At 35.1% G+C, this 18083-nt stretch overlaps 1 protein-coding gene across 5 annotated transcripts in view; it reads right to left on the bottom strand.

Annotated features, from left to right (window-relative positions):
• Window positions 1-7724: 7724 nt before the first annotated feature.
• Window positions 7725-18083, bottom strand: part of MAPRE2 (microtubule associated protein RP/EB family member 2) — a 57214-nt gene continuing 46855 nt past the window's right edge. For 4 of the 5 annotated variants that reach the window (XM_026699236.2, XM_026699233.2, XM_026699235.2 and 1 more), the window contains 5 exons: window positions 14461-14606; window positions 13880-14093; window positions 11811-11950; window positions 10793-10951; window positions 7725-10230 (listed from right to left, as the gene is read on the bottom strand). In XM_026699236.2, the coding sequence (XP_026555021.1) occupies window positions 10159-10230; window positions 10793-10951; window positions 11811-11950; window positions 13880-14093; window positions 14461-14606 (731 nt within the window). In that variant the 3' untranslated portion in view covers window positions 7725-10158. The remainder of the gene's footprint in view (window positions 10231-10792; window positions 10952-11810; window positions 11951-13879; window positions 14094-14460; window positions 14607-18083) is intronic. The other variant, XM_026699238.2, reaches the window with a different exon arrangement.

Genomic DNA, 18083 nt, shown 5'->3' with positions numbered 1-18083 from the left:
CATTTTGCAGAGAAATAGTAAAGATAAAAGACATAGCCTCAGCATAAATCTATGTATCTGTATTGATCTGAAAAGAAATAACAGCAGATAAATAAATTCATATTATAGTGCTTAGTTAATTTATACTGATCAATAAGAATGCATGTTTATGGTACCTAGTTCTCATTTTCATATTTGTCAGGAGAGTACTTATGTTTAATAAAATATGGATCACATTTATATGTATAATATAAAAAATATATTGGACCTCAGCTCTTCTCAGTGTCATCCATATTTCAAAAAATAAGCACAAAGTCTCATCTAATTAAATGCTCATATTCTTTTGATAGCATGCAGTACTAAATAAAGAGCAACATTGTCACAAGAACTACATTGAAATAATTTTCAAAGGGGTTTGTTTTTTTTTTGTAATGGCTCCTACCTCATGACATGATAGAAAGCAACTCCCAAGAATAAAATTTATAAATTTTATAAATATTCATTTCTACAGATACACGGAGTTCCAAAGTGGCTACTAAATATTTAGACTAAAACCAAAATAATGTACAAAGTTGAGCATTGTAAGGTATTTTTCTATTATGGAGAACATCCCAACTTCAAATTTAAAACAGCTAGTCTGAGCTTGGAACTTATGAATTAGTAAATACAAATATACCGTTGTCCCTATATTCAATATTATATTTAACAGGATTTGAATAAGGGTAACTCATGCTACATCATTCTTTTCCATGGAAGTGGCAATTTTGAAACAGTCAAAAGAAGCTTCAAAGGAAAGCTTCAAAGGTTACAGGAATTTTTGTCTAACAATCAAGTACAAGTACTAAACAATCCTACTCTAAGCCAATGAATGAATGCATTTCATGGTTAGAGAATTAGGGGACTAACTCTAACCTTTGATGTACCTGGTTGATCACATTATGAAAGTCTGCAGTCTTTTCCCAAATTCATCTGAAAAAAGTGACTAAATACATATTTCCTGGCCTTAATACCAACTATTTTTCCTACTGCCTTCCCTTTTTTCAATCTTTTGTTTACTTTCTTGCTTAATAAAATATAATGGAAAATTGAAAAGCATGCACCCTACTTTGTGATTTTCAAATTTCACTTAATAAAGGTGTAATCTAACATAAAATTTGTATTTTGTATTTTAACTTGAAAAATACTTTATGCAATTCAAGAGAAAAATATTCCACTGAGAGAAGAGAACCTTCTGATCCCCAAAACAAGGATAACTTTCTCTGAAGGTCCATTCTGTCAAACTGTCAGTTTTGTTTAGATTTCTATTGACTTTTTCTTACCTGGCACACTATCTGTAATTACCTTCAATTTAATCTCAAAGATACTTTTTCAGGAGGCAACTAGACTTCCTTTTTTTTTCTTTTGAAGACATTTCACATCTCATCCAAGAAGCTTCTTCAATTCTGACAGGGTAGTGGGGAATGGAAGGAATTATAGCTGGTAATCTGCATCCTTTTAGAGGGTCATTGAAGCACTTGGATGTTACTTCCATTTCAGGTTGGAAGGTGACAGAACTTGTCAATTTTCATTCCAATACTCAAATAAAATATTCCAAAACTTTTAAGTTTTGTAGGACATCTTAAATGCATTCAAGAAAATCTTACATTCATTTCAGAGAACTATCAGTACATCTCAGTTAAAATCAAATAGCAGGATTTTTTTTTAATGCAGGTCTACTGTTCTTTTGAAAAACCTCCAAATGTATTAATAGAAATAATGGTCTTCCAAAAGATTCTATATCAGCATGTATAAAGAGCCAATAAATATCTGATGCTTTGCAAAATATTTAGTTTAGTTTACTTTATTGTCATTGCACCTGATACAACAAAATCAAACACCATCTTCAGATCATGTACATCATGACCATGACCATGTAAATAAACACAAACACATATCCTTCACCCTTCACACATTGAACCGGAAACCCCCGACACCACACCAACACTGCACTATACAGCAGAATTCAAAAGAGCTACTGCCCTGGAATAGAAGCTGTTTTTCAGCCTATTTCCTTGTTTTTATTATTGTGTACCGTCTGCCAGATGGTAATAGTTCAAAAAAGGGGTTCCCGGGATGAGATGGATCTTTGAGAATGTTTTGAACTTTCTTAAGGCAGCAGGAGCTATAAAGCTCTTCCAAAGAGGGGAGAGGTCAACCAATGATCTTCTGGGCAATGACATTAACCCTCTGGAGTGCTTTCCTATCTGCCACTGTGCAATTGGCAAACCATACAGAGGTGCAGTATGTTAAAATGCTCTCTATGGTGCAGCGGTAGAAGGTCACCAGCAGTTTCTCATTCAGTTGTTTTCTGAGAAGCCTCAGGTAGTTTAATCTCTGCTGGGCCCTTTTGACCCGGGCTGCAATGTGAGCATCCCAGGTCAGGTCCTCTTTTAGGATAACATCCAGAAACTTAACACTGGCCACTTGCTCCACTCGGTCTCAAATATGGGCTACGTTATATGGACAAGTCCTTGTTTCTCATGCAGCCCAAAATGTCCATGAAAGGAATTGCTTAATGAAGGAGAAATGATGTCAACTGTCCAATAGGACTTTTATCAACTGTATCATATCCAGAAGCTGGGCTGTAATTTCCAAGATTCATAATTAGTAGCTATATTAACTAATGTGTATGGGAGCAGCAATATTTGAACATTTTTGCTCATTCTTGTCCCAGAGTTTCTACTCTAAGGTTGCCTCTTGTATTCCTAAAATATCCATGAGTGCAATGCTAATTTCTCAAGTTTTAAAGATCAGGAAAATAAGGGAATATCCCTGTTCTTTTTCTCTTAAGATTCATAATATTTATAGTACATTATGAATGCTTGATATATTTCCTTATCATAAAGGAAATGCTAGCAAACTGTCTGAGTAATTCTTAACCAAACTGCTTAGGAAAAAACAGTAATAGAGTCTGACAAACTCTACCTGCCTTTCCAGGAAAATGAATTAGCTTTCAGGGAAATTTCCCTGAATTTTTACAAAACCAAAAGTGTTTATGATCAGCGTATCTCTAGCTGGATTAAAAAATTCATTTCATATAAAAAATAAATAGTGAGTAGCTAATAGCCTTTGACTGGCTAAGTCTGCCTTCCTTTTCTTTTGTTCTTTTCTGTTGCTTTTCTTTCTAAAAACTGAGAATTTTGGTTGTAGCAGGATAGGTCTAACCTCAAGCATCATGTTGCTTGATCTCTAGCATAATGTAATGCAGATGTTTGACTGCTGTGTTTACATAGTTTTTAATGCAAAACATTTCTTTAATAGAAACCATAACTACAGTGCAGATTAACCGTAAGCAATTCTGGAAATAGCAAGCTTAAAAATATTCAGGAAGGCATTCTCAATACTTAAGATCCTTCTTGTGGGAAATCAAGTAGATGTTTTATATATAGTACCACTGCTGCTCTATTTTTAGAGGAGCAGTGGAGGAAATTACTATGTTAAAATAATAAAAGATTATTATTTATAATATTTATATATAAATAATAAAGAAAGAATGAGATCTGAAAAGGAATCCTAAAATCTTTTTTTAAAAAATTGTTTGGGATCAAAGATTTATATTCGTAGAACTTTCTCAACAACCTGTCGATATGCATATCAAGGGAGCAAAGCACAGGCTTTGAGAAACTGCTGCTCCCACAGTCTCCTTGCTCTGTCTCCAAAATGAGGTCAGCAAAGTTGCTGCTCTTGCTTGAAGGTTTGGCTCTGCCAGTTGGCTTGAGGCCCCAACAGGGGAGTATCACACTGGAAGTAGTTGATGGACCAATAGCAGACCCCATCTCCCCTCCTCTACATTCTGCTCCCTCTGTCCCCATGCTTTAGTCATAATCTCTATTTTTATTGTAAATGATTAAATGTAAATATAAATGATTCAATATATAATCATATATGATTTACATATTAAATGTCTATATCCATATGTAAACCATATATGATTATATATATTTATATCATTTACATTTATATTAACCATTTACAATAAAAATAGAAATTATGACTAAAACATGGGGACAGGAGCAGAACGTAGAAGAGGAGAGGTGATTATGATTTATAAATAATCATTTATAAAAAATTATTGCTTATATGATAGGTCCTCAACTTACAACCATGTTTAGTGCCTGTTCAAAGTTACAACTGAACTGAAAAAGTGACATGACCATTTTTTACTCTTGCAGCATCCCCATGGTCACATGGTCAAAATTCAGATGTTTGACAATTGGTTCGTGATGGTTGCGATGTCCCATGATCATGTGATCAGCTTTTGTGACCTGATGAGCAAAGTCAAAGGGGAATCCAGATTTACTTAACAACTATGTTTCTAACTTAACAACTGCAACAATTGTAGCAAGAAAGGTCATAAAGTGGGACAAAACTCACTTAGCAACTTAGAAATGTTAGGCTCAGTTCTAGTTGTAAGTCAAGAACTATCTGTAACTCCTTTTCCACATAGAGCGCTAATCTACATTGAATAATTGTAAGCATTATTTTGTTATTTTATGTATAGGTTTTTGCATGATAATTTGCACACAGTCTAAATCTCCTTTCTTTGGGATTACTATGTAGATTGACCTTTTTCAGTTAGTTGGCCACTCTGTCATTTTCTAGATTTGCTGAGATAGCTTGGTTAGAACTTTTGCTGGTGATTCTTTTGTTGCTTTCTATATTTTTGTATATATTCCATCAATTCTTGTAACCTTCCAACTTGATAATGATTAGAGTGCTGATTTAACTTCATCTTCTAGTACTAAGAGATTCTATAAATAGGGAATAATTTGTAAAATATCTTACAAAATATCTCTATTACACAGAATTTCAGTATACTAGTTTCAGTATGCCATTTATCTATTTTATTAATGATGACATTTTATAATTTGCTTTGTAATGTATTTTATGGATTAAGATTTTTGCTGCATTTGAAATGGACAAAACTTTCTCATTTTTGTTGAGTATCTCATATGTATTGATAAATTTATTGTTGGATATTGCTAATCTATTGATAATTGATAATTGAAGTTAACTTCTTCCAATATTTCTGGTTCCAGTGTCTTTATTGGTATGGCATGCAGTATATCTGTAGCTTTGCAGTGTAGTTTGAAGTATTTTTATCCATTAATTTCTAGCCCTTCAAAATGAAAACATTACTGTTAAATGGTAACACAAAACTTAAAGATGACAAGTCTACCACTTGGACTAATTAAAATAAGCCTAAATCAAGAAAGATTATGATTAAGATCACACATGATATTGCTAAATTTGAGACCTCCAGAATGTGGAATATAAAGCAATGCTGCTAGGCTTGATGTATGTTTCAGTAAGAGACATCATTTATTGCAATACCATTTTTCCATTCTGAATGGATTCTTTTGTTAAGAGTTCAGGTTCGGTTCCTCAGTGAGAAAAGCTAGCTTTGTAATTTCCTGCTTCTGATATTATCCAGACATATTCAAGGCAATAATGATGAGCTTCTTATAAGAAAAAACACATTGGCAGATGTTCCTTGTTAGGCAACAATTTACTGATTTTTTTTTTTCAGTAAGTTACATGTTTGGAAGGCAAAAACTTTTTTTCATATTTCATAAACCAAACAGTAACATCAGTGCTTCTCTTTGTTATGTATATTTTAGTGCCCCAGCAGTTTCAATAAAATTCTATAATTCTATACAAAACCTGTTTAAGGCTTATTTTTGAGTTAAGGATGGATGGGATTGTGTTGTCAATATTTGCACAATACAACCCAAACTGTGGCCATCTTTGTTTACTTCTTGTGTCTTTCATAGCATTCAATTGCTGTTGCTATTCAGTTTCCCGTTACAAAATTTTGCACGTCATCATTCAGTGTTCTTAACTGCCACAATCAATTAAAAATGTACTGTTTGTCTTTCAACTACCATACACAAGCCATTTGTTTACCCAGCTCAAATCTACAGAATTTTAAGAGATTGTTGACCTGGATATGTTATTAGAATTTATAATTAGATTCTGAACTTGGTAGTCCAATGAAGGACTCAGGACAATTGCTTGAAGTTGAGGCAGTTTATTCAAAAAGCCAGACAATGAAACAGACAGTGACCGAATTGAAGGCAGCCATAAATTAAACACAGAAGCAGAAATATTTATAGGGGGGGTTGGTTCCTTGTTTGTGAGTTCTGCCTGCCAGTATGTTTTGTCCTGGGAAGTACATGGGCTCCAGAGGGAAGGAAATTCAATTTTCTCATTCCATGGGATAGAATCCTTATCTCTTGTGTCTAGGTGTTGGATTCTTGCTAGTGCTCGAGGACTTGCATCATGTGGATAAAGGCATTTCTCAACTATAGTGAGAGAATGTAGACTTGCCGTTTCCAATCAAATTGCCAGCCTAAGCCTCATTTAATTCATCAGGTAATCATAGTGGAAAGTACTATGGGCCATCTTGGACCAGAAATAAAGACCATCTCCTTTAGAAAGCACTGGAGGAGGAGTTAATTTAGTGCCGAGAAGGTGCCCGCATCAAAGTGCACCTCCTATGTCACACAAGCTGCACCAGCAATGCAGCCACTTCTTCAATTTGCCCCAAACAGCAGAACATGATTTGGCAAGATCTCTCAAGAATGCACCTTTGTTTCTGCTAAGCGTGGATGGCATTCTGTCTTTCTTCCTATTATCAGGCATCCTTTACCAGGGTTTGAGATAAGATATCATATTGCTGCCGCTTTCTTCTATATCTCTGCCCTTCTTTCCCACTATTCCTTTTGCTCTCCAGCAAACAGCTGGGGAGCACAAGAAGCCATGAAGTAAGTTGGCCTGACTCATCTGCTTGGCTCTTACTTCACTTCCAACTGAGTAAGGAGAATGAATGGCAGACAAATGGGAATGTCTCTTCAGTGCAGCTTTCCCTGCCCCCATTGCTGTTCCTCACTAGCAGCAAAAAAAGGCATTTTCAACAAATTATTCAGAAAATAGATGACAGAGTCAGCAGAGTCAACAGCCACAAATATAAATAAGGTGCCTTCTTTATGTAGACATCATTACACTGAGATAAGCTTTCTTCAATTTTGCACTCTCTTTGCTTACAGTATTTTTGATTATAGACTGACTCCTTACAAACTCAATTCCCATGCACACGGCCTTTGGATTAAGTTATATATTGTTTTTACAGTACTTGTAGTCTTTTCTTCTGTTCAATCAGATCCAATTCTCAGAAATTGCCTCAACAAGTCCCTGCAGTTGTCTTTGCAAGATTTTTTTAGAAGAAGTTTGCCATTGCCTCTTTCCTAGGGCTAAGAGAAAGGTCACCCAGAGGGCTTTATGCCTAATAACTTATAGTCTCCTGATTTCTAACTTGATACCTTAACCACTTCACCAAACTGGTTCTCATTTGTAGTCATAATGGAGTGTTTATATCTGTATCTTCTGTCTGTCTATCATCTATGTTTACTGGCAATAGTAACAATACCTAGAGTGTTTCTATCCGTATAGGTTACTCCATTAGTGACTCCTTATGTTGCAGCCTCTTTGCAGTTGTTTCAGGGTGGAATATCTATCACTTAATTCTTTAAATTGGATCTGAGTTAGCAATGACATTTGCTTTCCCTCCAAAAATGAATATTAATAATAATTTTAAAATGCTGTATACATTATGTTAAATTTGATTATGAAGCAATTTTATTTGACAGGTCAAAAACCCTATCCCATTTGTAATAAAACCCAACACAGAATCTCACGAAGGTCACTTTAGCAAGACAGATTGTAACATTTTTTTATTAAATATGTAAAAAGATAAACGCAAATCAAATTATTCACATATTCAGAGACAAAAAAAAGTATATTCTGTCATGCGACAATTGGTAGGTAATGCAAAATGACTGGTACATCTGAATAAGACCTTTTTGCATCTATTATGTCATTATCTATTTATAATTAACAATAATTATGTTTACATTCCTTTCAGTTTACATTTAATATATAACCAAAGCTTTATGGTGTGCTATTCAGTAAAAGTAATTGCAAATGCATATTAAAACTGTAACGGAATAACAGGATTACTCACCACAGGGGAGGGGGGGTCCTCTTTCCTTCCAAGAGTCTCTCTCTCTCCCCTCAGCACAACTGAGCAGATCAGGTTTTATATTAAACTATTACCCTGCTGTCTCCCAAGCCAGCCACTTCCCATCTCCAAATTGGGGGGAGGGGGGGGGGAGGGAATGCTTCGTAGACTAGTCATACAAAGGGGACCGTAGAAAACATTACTCTCCTCCCATGGACACAAAATATTCCTATGTGACAGGTTGGGGAGCAGAGAGGCTTTGGATGAGAGCAGTTCAGAAACAAACCTCGAAAAGCCCAAAAAGCGCTTCAAAAGGAAGTATTTTAAAAGTTTTCCTAGAAGGAAAAAGAAACAGAGATATGACATGACTGCATTAATGGCGATGGGAGTGTTCAAAAATAATGACTTCCTCTGGGGATTTTTTTTTTTTTTTAGCACAAGAAACATTTTGGAGGCGGCATAACAATAATAAAGATTATGGATTTGTTTTTTATTATGACAGTTTTTGAAAAAATAATGCTATTTATGAGTTTGATTATGCCTGCCAAGACAAATCATTTTCCTTGAAAATATTTAAAAGATTTATTTTTAGGAAAGGTGAAAGTGTTAAGTTTATTTATGATGAGTTGGCATAGTATATATAGCTTTGTTAATTCTTCTAAGCTGAAGAGATGGAATGCTTCAACTGAGTTACAGGATTAGAGAGATTGTAATACATGCTGCCTGATCTGTAATTAAGTATCATTCTGAAGCAAGAAATTTCAGAGAAAAAGAAACTTTGAAAGATGCAATACATCATTTATAGTAATAATAGAACTAGCACTTATGACCAGACCTTTAGTGATGCTAACCTGTACATTGAATTCTATTTGTTTTTTGCTAGAATATTTATAACCAATCCAATTTAAAACCAAGCAAAATATAAAACAGTAAATACAATGGAAAAAATACCATAATTAGAATGTGAAAATGTGCAATTTAAATAATAAGGAATGTTTTAATATGATTTATTTCAATTATAAAAATGTCACAATCTAAGTGCAAATTTAACTAGAAGTTAATAGAACTCATGGCAATGAATATTTCTGTAATCCAGCAATTTGTTTCTCCATGCTACCAATCCATTGATCCGGACTAAAATAATAATTAGCTTTTCTTTCTGGATAAGATATCCCCACTAATACAATGTGGAAACCGGCCTGGCATCTGTGTGTCCTTGAGTTACTCACTGATTTTTAGATTCCAAAAAGATATATCAAGATTTTAGAAGATAAACTGTAACTGTGCTAGTAAATATTCTGACTTGCCCAACACTTGCACAGAAGAAAAAAATAAATGTTTTCATAATCAGTGTAGCCAGCAGTGGGAATTGGAATATAGGTGGCATCTTCAGACATATATACTGTAAAGATCGGTATAAATGCTTAAATTGACAAAACACTGAATATAGAATTGAAATAAGAATAACCTTTCTAGAAGAAGGAAGTGTCCAAAGAAAGATTAGGCAGGCATGTATGCATCTTCCAATACTATAAGAAACACTGTATAGCTTTCTAGCATGCTTTGGGTTATGACATCAGAAACATTACAGCTCTAGCATGTGTGCTTTTGTTCTAATTAGGGAAAATTATTTGAAATTACTTGAATTTGTCTATTTCAATTATTTCCCACTTTTGCCTTTTGTCCAAAGTAATGTCCAAGTGCACCGAATTATCATGAAATGTGAAACCTAACTGAATAGTATTTTATTTTAAGAGATGCCCATATAAATAGTTTTGAACAAATTACAAATGTTATTCATACTTAAGACAGAAGGAAAAATAAATATATATATATATTATATTTATATATATATTTTTAAAAGCTGAACAAATTTCAAGCAGCCAGATAGTGACGTTGCAGTGGTAGAAACTGGGAACAAAGCTTGCAGACCTTCTTAGGTTCAAACGCCGATAGAAGACTTCTGCAAAACACATCTTGGCAAGTTGGCTGACACAGTATGGTACATTTATGTTAATGGCAGACAGAGAGTGATTGGTTTCAAGTCTGAGGCCACACACATTCCATTCTTCCAAAGAAAGTTCCCACAGAAAATCAGAAACAGCCAGTGTGCCAGATGGTCAGTATTCTTCCTGTTGCTGGGGCTGTTCATGAACCTGTTCTTCACCTTCATGTTCTTCTGTGTGGCTCTCCTATATAAGGTAGGAGAGAAAAAACAAATAAACAAAAGTTGATCAAACACTAAAAGCAAAATTCTGTCTGCTTATGTTTCTAAAAAAAATGTTAGCGAGTTCAACATTTCTTAATCTTTACCACCAAGAGAGTGTTAAAATCATTAGGGGTCTTATACATTGTTCCCTAATTACTCACATTTTTATTTTAATTTAAAGCTAGGATTTTGTGTGAAGGAGAGAGAGAGAGCGTAAAAAAGCTTGAAACCTGTATACAGGGAAACTGAATTTCAAATATGAATATGATTCACTGGGGATCATGGAATGGTAAGCTGATACTTTTCTCTATTTATTGGTCTGAATTTTGGATCTTATCAGTATCAACTCCTCCAGAATATTCACAATTCTTTTATGGACTATAATCTCTGAAAAGAAATTCTGTGCCCTACCTAAAACCACTTTGTGGAATAACTAGCAGAGAAAGGCAACATTGGAAGACCTTGAATATGAATGTTATCCAATTCCATTAAAGCTACATTATTTATGCTATTGTACAGAGAAAAAATAGATTGTGAAGACTTACATGTTCTTCTGAAGCATACAGAACTTCCATTAACCGTTGAACAAGATCATTGTTTTCTTCTCCGTGTTCTTGACATAAAAGCTCAATCTCCCTTAATTTCCCAAAATAGAAATCTCTCTCCTTTTCCACACCTTCAAGTGCAAGTTTTAATGAATGTACCTGTGAAAATAAAACATTTAGGTAACTCTATATTTATATCGCAAATCATACAAACTGCACAATTGCTAGGCAAACATTCTGTTCACATGCATTCAACACAAGTGGAAACAAATTTGTACTATATACTGAAGAATTCATTTTTGTTTTGTTCTAACTTCGATGTTTCTCCATAATATATCAAAGATATTTTCTAACCTCATTTGGACAAGTTTTAAAATGGTGGTCTTATGCTATTCAGATGCTTCTCAATTTACAACCATTTGTTTAATGACTGTTTGAAGTTACAAAAGTGCTGAAAAAAATTATGTATGATCAGTCCTCTAACTTACAACTGCTGCAACATCCTTATAGTCATGTGATCAAAATCTGGGTGCTTAAAAACCAGCAACATACGGTATTTACAATGGTTGCAGAATCCTGGGGCCAGCTGATTGCCATTTGCAATCTTCTCAGAGGGCTTATGACAAGCAGAGTCAATAGGGGAAGCTGGAGTTATTTAATGACCATAGCGAAATTCCAGTCTCAACTGTGGTCACAAGTCAAGGATTTTATCTGTGCTCAGTAGCAAAAAAGCACTCTTAGAGGACATTGATTTATGTTACACAATTACTATAATAATATAATGAAATATCACTTGATTAAATGTTTACAAAGCATTTTCCTGTTATCATCCCAAGTTCCTCTGCTGGCATAAAAATAATTAAGGTGATTGGTTGAAGATGTAATGATCTTCCAAGTAGCAATAACCAGTGCTTAATTGTTGAAAACTGCTATGGTTATCTGTTTAGAACCATACTAGATTTTACTCTTTTGCTCACATGCAGAGTTATCTCCCAATTTGGTAGCCTAAGCATATTACCTGTTCGCTAAGCTGTATGACTTGTGTCTCCAAATCTTTATCAGACTTTGACACTGAACTGCTTGGCGGTGTTCTTTTGGCTGATGATGGACGAGATGATGTGGAGCCAGGTTTTGATGCAGGACTGGATCTGGCAGCACCTGAAAAAATATATTAAAATAGTTTTTAAAGTATTAGTTAGAACCAAGATTCTTGTCACTTAAGAAACCAACTATGATGAATGTAGAGAATCAGTAGGTAAAGCATTGTATGATTCAGTGGGCCAAGGACTTTGGATATAATATAATGCTTGAACAATGAGAGAATATGTGGACAAAAGGTCAAAAATTCACATTAAATTATAATTTAAAAGAAAATATTTATAAGATGTTGTCTATTTGGTATCCAACAGCGACAAATTGTCGAGAAAGTATAAAGGTATCTCAAATGAATGTGGGAAATGTAAATATAAAGAAGGAATTTTTTATCATTTTATGGTGGACATGTGACAAAGCAAACAAATATTGGAGAAGATCTTAAAGAGAATATAAAGATAAAACCAGAGACTTTTATTTTAGGCCTAATGGGCAAAGAACAAAGAAAAATAATGGAACTTTAATTTTATACATGTTGACATGTGTATAATTACTTTATGCACTGCCCTAGCATGCAGCCCTTACAAAGATCCCTACCCTACCCCTGAAAAGATTCAAAGTAAAGCTGGCAAAGCATATGGCAAGGACTTGATTCAGAGAGTTATGCCAACGCTGTGCAAAGTAGGGAGCCGCCAGCCAGCCCTGGTTGCTCTAGCTCTAAAACCCCAATCTGCACCCACCTTGCTTTTGCTTGCTTCCCGGGAGGCATCAGAACAAGCAGCTGTTTTGCAAGATCTTAATTGGCAGCCACAAGAAAAGAGCAAACTGCATTTGGTGCACAGAATCCTGGTAGGCAGATTGGGAATACACATGGTAATGTGTGATGAGCTGAGACTGCTGAAGCCAGGAGCCTGGGGGCCAGGATGGCACAAGGGCAAAGAACCCAACAGAAGGCAAAAGATGGCAAAGATCAACAATGTCAGCAGAAGTAACCAGCAGAATGCAGGCTGGCTAAAGGGCAGAGGTGGGGTGGAGATAGGCAACCAGGGAGAGTTGAAGGGAGGCAAGCACAGCAGAGTAAGAGAAGTCTGAGATCCTCCCTCAACAATGACATGATCCTGGAATAACAATCACAACTGGGACTACTGAAACTGCTGTCGCTAAGGGATGCAATTCACCTAATAACCACTTCGCCTAGACATGGAAATTCCAATCCCAATTAGGGTCGCTATAAAGCTAGATTACACCAGCAGGTTCTAGTAAGAGGGAATCTATAAAGTAAAGAGGAGATGCCATGCATCCCATTTCTTTAATATGCCCATTAGTAACAGCAGCAGCTAAGAATGTGCTCCTCTTTTAAGGATGCAGGATTTCAGGAAATTTATAACTAAAGATTTAATATGCTAATGAAACCAACCCCCAGTCTGCAAAAGGCCAAAATATTTACAATAGATCATTAGATTTAAATATAATTTTATTATACATTGCTCTTTTGTAACATATACATGCAAATAATTCACTAGAAAATAAAACAAAAAATACCGTAACAATCTATCCTCGTCATTTCAGTATGTGGAAAATATTACTGTCTACAGCTGCTACATCAGTAACCGAACACTGAACATGTGTATGAGCCACAATTACATACAGAAGTGCACTTGTTTACACGTGTATGCTGAAGAAAGATCTAAATCAGGTTTGGGCAGAGGAAAACCTAACATGATTCATCCTAAAACAACATAATTGGGATAAATATACTCTTCTTACCAAAGAGAGAGTTTTATTTAAACTCTATTTGGGAACTGTACTATCACATTTTATATATATTTTAGAGGGCATGATAGTGCCCCATAAATCACAGTATGTTATGTGATGTGATGTGGATAAAAAGCCATTGTCCTTTAAAGTTAGTGAAGTTAATAAAGTTGTATTTTTAACATACTATTCAAAAATTACAACTGTAAACAGTAATCGTTCACAATCGTGGATAAATACCTGCTGTAGGAGAGTTTGCATGATGAGATTTTTTTGGCAGATTAAAGATCTGTTCCCCAGGATCAGGTGGTGGAATTGCATCTTGTCCTTGCCGAGCTTCTACTGGATCATATTCTTTGCCATCATAGTTAGCATCAAAAAATTTCTTAAACCACTGTATGAAATCAAGGTTATCTTGGAAACGTCCCTTTACTAATTTCTCTACTGGAATGACCTGTATGGCAAACAAGGCAGATCAGTGATTTAAAATACCAACAGAAGAATTTCAATAAAAAATAATGTTTCCAAATGCTAATAACAACAGTGTAATACCAAATAGTATACGTAAGTATTACTATACAAAATTTTGTGTTCCTCCTCCAAAAATTGTAGTCCTTGTTGATATAATTTACATAATTTCAACAAGAAATGTAATATATCTATTTACAGGACTACCTAGCCAATGAAATATTACATTTATTTTAGCTACTATAAAAGGAGCCATCACTTTTATACCATTCATCAATTTCATACATCCTTTTTCTATTAAATAGATAATAGAATAGTATTATACACAGCTCTGCATAAACTGGAATCTTTACCTTATCCACATTCATTCTTTTAAATGATGCTTGTAGAAGTTTGAAGTTATGAATATACTCATGTTCAAGCTTCGCTTGGAATTTTACTTTCTTCAAACTAATACACCCTGGGAACAACATATCCATGAACTGGCAGTAAGCTGCTCCTAGAACAAGAGAACAGAGGCATATTAGTTGCAGTGCAGGCAAATAAGCTAACCATGTGTCACAAGAAACAAATAGACTTACTTATCACCAGCCCAAAAAGGAACAAAAAGATTCCAGCACTTCTCCACCAGTACTCAGCACCCAGATCAGCATACATTAACTCCAAGGTTATCATCAGACCAACAATCAAGTAAACAATACCCCAATCAAGAAACTGCTGAAGAAGCCAACAGCAAACAGCCCAATCAAAGAATCTCTAAGACCACCAACATTGACAGGCAAGCCACTACAATATAAACTGACAGCAAATAGCACTCCTTACTAACATTGTTGATATTACCTTGTTTGGGTAATGAAACGTCTGCAAGAAAACAAGCAAGCTCAGAGAGCACTAAGGATCCCTCATGTCAATCCTGAGTTACAAATATTTTCTTTTATTAGACCTACTTATTTCAGTTGCAACAATAGGATTAAATATCAAAGTTCTATCTTAATATCAGATTGAAGCAATGTGTACATTTAATATGTGACTGCTTTTTCAAGCACATCTGCAACATTAGAATTGTAACAAATGTTACCAAGAAACATTCCAGTAAATACAGTACAAAAAGTCTCTACAAAATATATGTCAAAGCAAGACAAACTAGCATATTGGCCTGATCTTAAAAGCTAAAAGTGCTTAACTGATTTTTAAGAACCACTGATTTTCAAAGCACTTACTTTTTAATATTTTATTTTATCTGTATCCCATCTTTATTTTTTTTTATAAACAATTCAAGGTGGTGAACATATCTAATATGCCTTCTTTCTCCTATTTTCCTCACAATTCTGTCAGGCGAGTTGGGCTTTGAGAAAGTAATTGGCTCAAACTTACCTAGCTGACTTTTTTATTATTATTATTAAGGGGGGACTAGAATTCATGGTCTCCTGGCTTTCTAGCCTAGTACCTCACCTACTAGACCAAAATTGCTCTCTGTATGCTTAGAGATTGCTCACCAAAATTATAAAAATGTTGCATTTTATTCACAGAATAGTACCTATAGTCCCAATGTAGATAGCTCATAAATTCCTGACATTAAATCGAGAAAAAAGAAGCTACCATAACCTGAAAGCCACAAGAACAATTTCAGAGAAACAAGCCAGACAAAACTGAGTGGGAAAAAATAGCAAACGTTTGTCAGTTTCAGGAGGATTTTAGTAAGAGGCAGAAAGACTAATAAATTCTGACAATCCAATACGGTGTTCATCCTGAACAGTACCACAAACAATGGCTTCTGCTACCTAATTAGTTGGCAATGTTAAATTAATCAGCAATGCTGTCAATTAATAGTGCTGTGGGCAAGAGCAGCCTCAACAGTAAACCTAGCAAAGATTATAATCCAATTCAATGGTAGCAAAGAATCAGATTTCTAATCCAGTAAATATTAGCGAAATCTTCCACAAATTTACTACAAAATTGATGCTTTGTTCTTCAGCCAGATTCATCTGCTTTATCAACATTGGACTTAATAGACCTTAAGATATAATGGAGCATTGTATCTGAAATGATAGGAAAACTATGAATGAAATCACTTTGTTTTGTGATGATGAATTAATATTTACCTTAGATCGCTTATAAATTCTGAAATGAAAAAAGCAACCCAAAGGCTTTGGTACATTAGATTCTGCTCCCTAAGTCTACAACAGAATCCAGAGCAGAAGACTGTTCTGGGATCAGTATTTGGTCAGTTTTTCTCAATAGAAACGTTTTCAGATATACTGTATATGAACTGGTAGTATCAGTGGGACATCTTGTCAACATCAATAGAACAGCTTGCCTTCCAGAATTGTAGGTGTTCCATTGCTGGAAGTTTTCAAGAAAAGATTGGATAATAATTTGTCTGGGATAGTATAAGAACTCCTACCTTCAACAAGGGGTTAGGCTAGAAGTCCCTCAAGGTCCCTTCCAGCTGATTCTATGCTGTTTACTGCAACAGTCTTTTTCCACTACTATCAGTATGTAACAATATATTGTCATATCTTTTATTTTTCTTATTTGTGTCCTGCCTTTATTATTTTTACAAATAACTCAAGTTGGGAAATATATCCAATACATCCTGTTCTCCCTACAATAGCAAACCTATGAAATGAGTTCATCTGAGAAAGAGTGACTGGCCCAAGGTCACCCAGCTGGCATTCATATTTAAAATACTAGGACTTGTGGTCGCCTGTTTTCTAGCCTGATGCCTAAACTATTAGACCAAATTGGTTCCCTTTTGCCATATATAAAGCTGTTGATGCATTTAATCCTAGAGGTGATTTTTCTGATGTTATGAGTCAGCAGCACCTTCACTTTGTTCTACTTTAGCAGAGATTAAGCACACAACACAGCAAAGTCAAGCTACAGTCATACCAGCATTTCATTTGCTAAGCTGCTTTCACCACTGGTGAAAAACAAGGAATAAAGACCACCAGACACAAGCTAGAGCTGTTAGGGCCTACCTTATAGTGGTAAGGGTGGTGAAATTTAACTATTTCTTAATTCTTATTGCATCTGCCAATAATTGCCTGATGGCCCTGTTTCTAGTGAGTTGGTCTACCCTGTCAGAGGGAGTTAATATCAAAGTTCACCTAAAGGGTCACTGTGGCAAACATGCTTTAAATCTGGCAGACAAAGTTGCTCATTGCTGCATGCTGGACTCCAGTTTTAAAGCAGAATATGTGTGGAATGGAAGGAGCCACATCTTTCAAGGTGACCATGGAAGTATGAGCCCGTGGAACATGAAGAAGTGGACAAAGTCCTCTCAGCTGCTAATTCAGCTCCTTGTATACAAGTAGTCCTTGTCAAGGTAATGCTTGACTTATGATAATAATTGAGTCGAATATTTCTGTTGTTAAGTGAAACATTTGTTACGTGAGTTTTGCTCCATTTTACAACCTTTCTTGCCACAGATGGTAAGTGAATTAAAGCAGTAGATAAGTTAGTAGCATGGTAATTAAGTGAATCTGTTTTTTCCATTGAGTTTGCTTGTCAGAAAGTCACAAAAGGGGATCACATGACCCTGGGACACAGCAATGGTCATAAATATTAACCAGTTTCCAAGCATCTGAATTCAGATCACATGATCACGGGGATGCTACAAAGGTCATAAGTGTGAAAAATAGTCATAAGTAACTTTTATTAGTGCTGTAGTATCTTTGAACGACCATGAAATGAACTAAATGTTGTAAGTCAAGAAACATTATTCAGAAATGAGCATACATGGTTTTATGTCAATTTTGGATGCCAGGATGGAGATTCCTATTGCTAAAATCTACTAGACCAGAGGTCTTCAAATTTGACAGCTTTAAGACTTGTGGACTTCAACTCCCAGAATTCCTCTTTTCAGTCGTGTTAGCTCAGGAATTTGGGGAGTTGAAGCCCACAAGTTGCCAAATTAGAAGATCCTTGTACTAGACCCTAAACTAGGTGTTTTCTGAGGAAGGGAGCACATAAG

Source organism: Pseudonaja textilis, chromosome 3 (genome assembly GCF_049901715.1).
Source record: "Pseudonaja textilis isolate UNSWEBS1 chromosome 3, rPseTex1.2, whole genome shotgun sequence".
Lineage (NCBI taxonomy): Eukaryota > Metazoa > Chordata > Lepidosauria > Squamata > Elapidae > Pseudonaja > Pseudonaja textilis.
The sequence above is the reverse complement of the archived record's forward strand: the minus strand, read 5'-3'. Positions and strand labels throughout refer to the sequence as shown.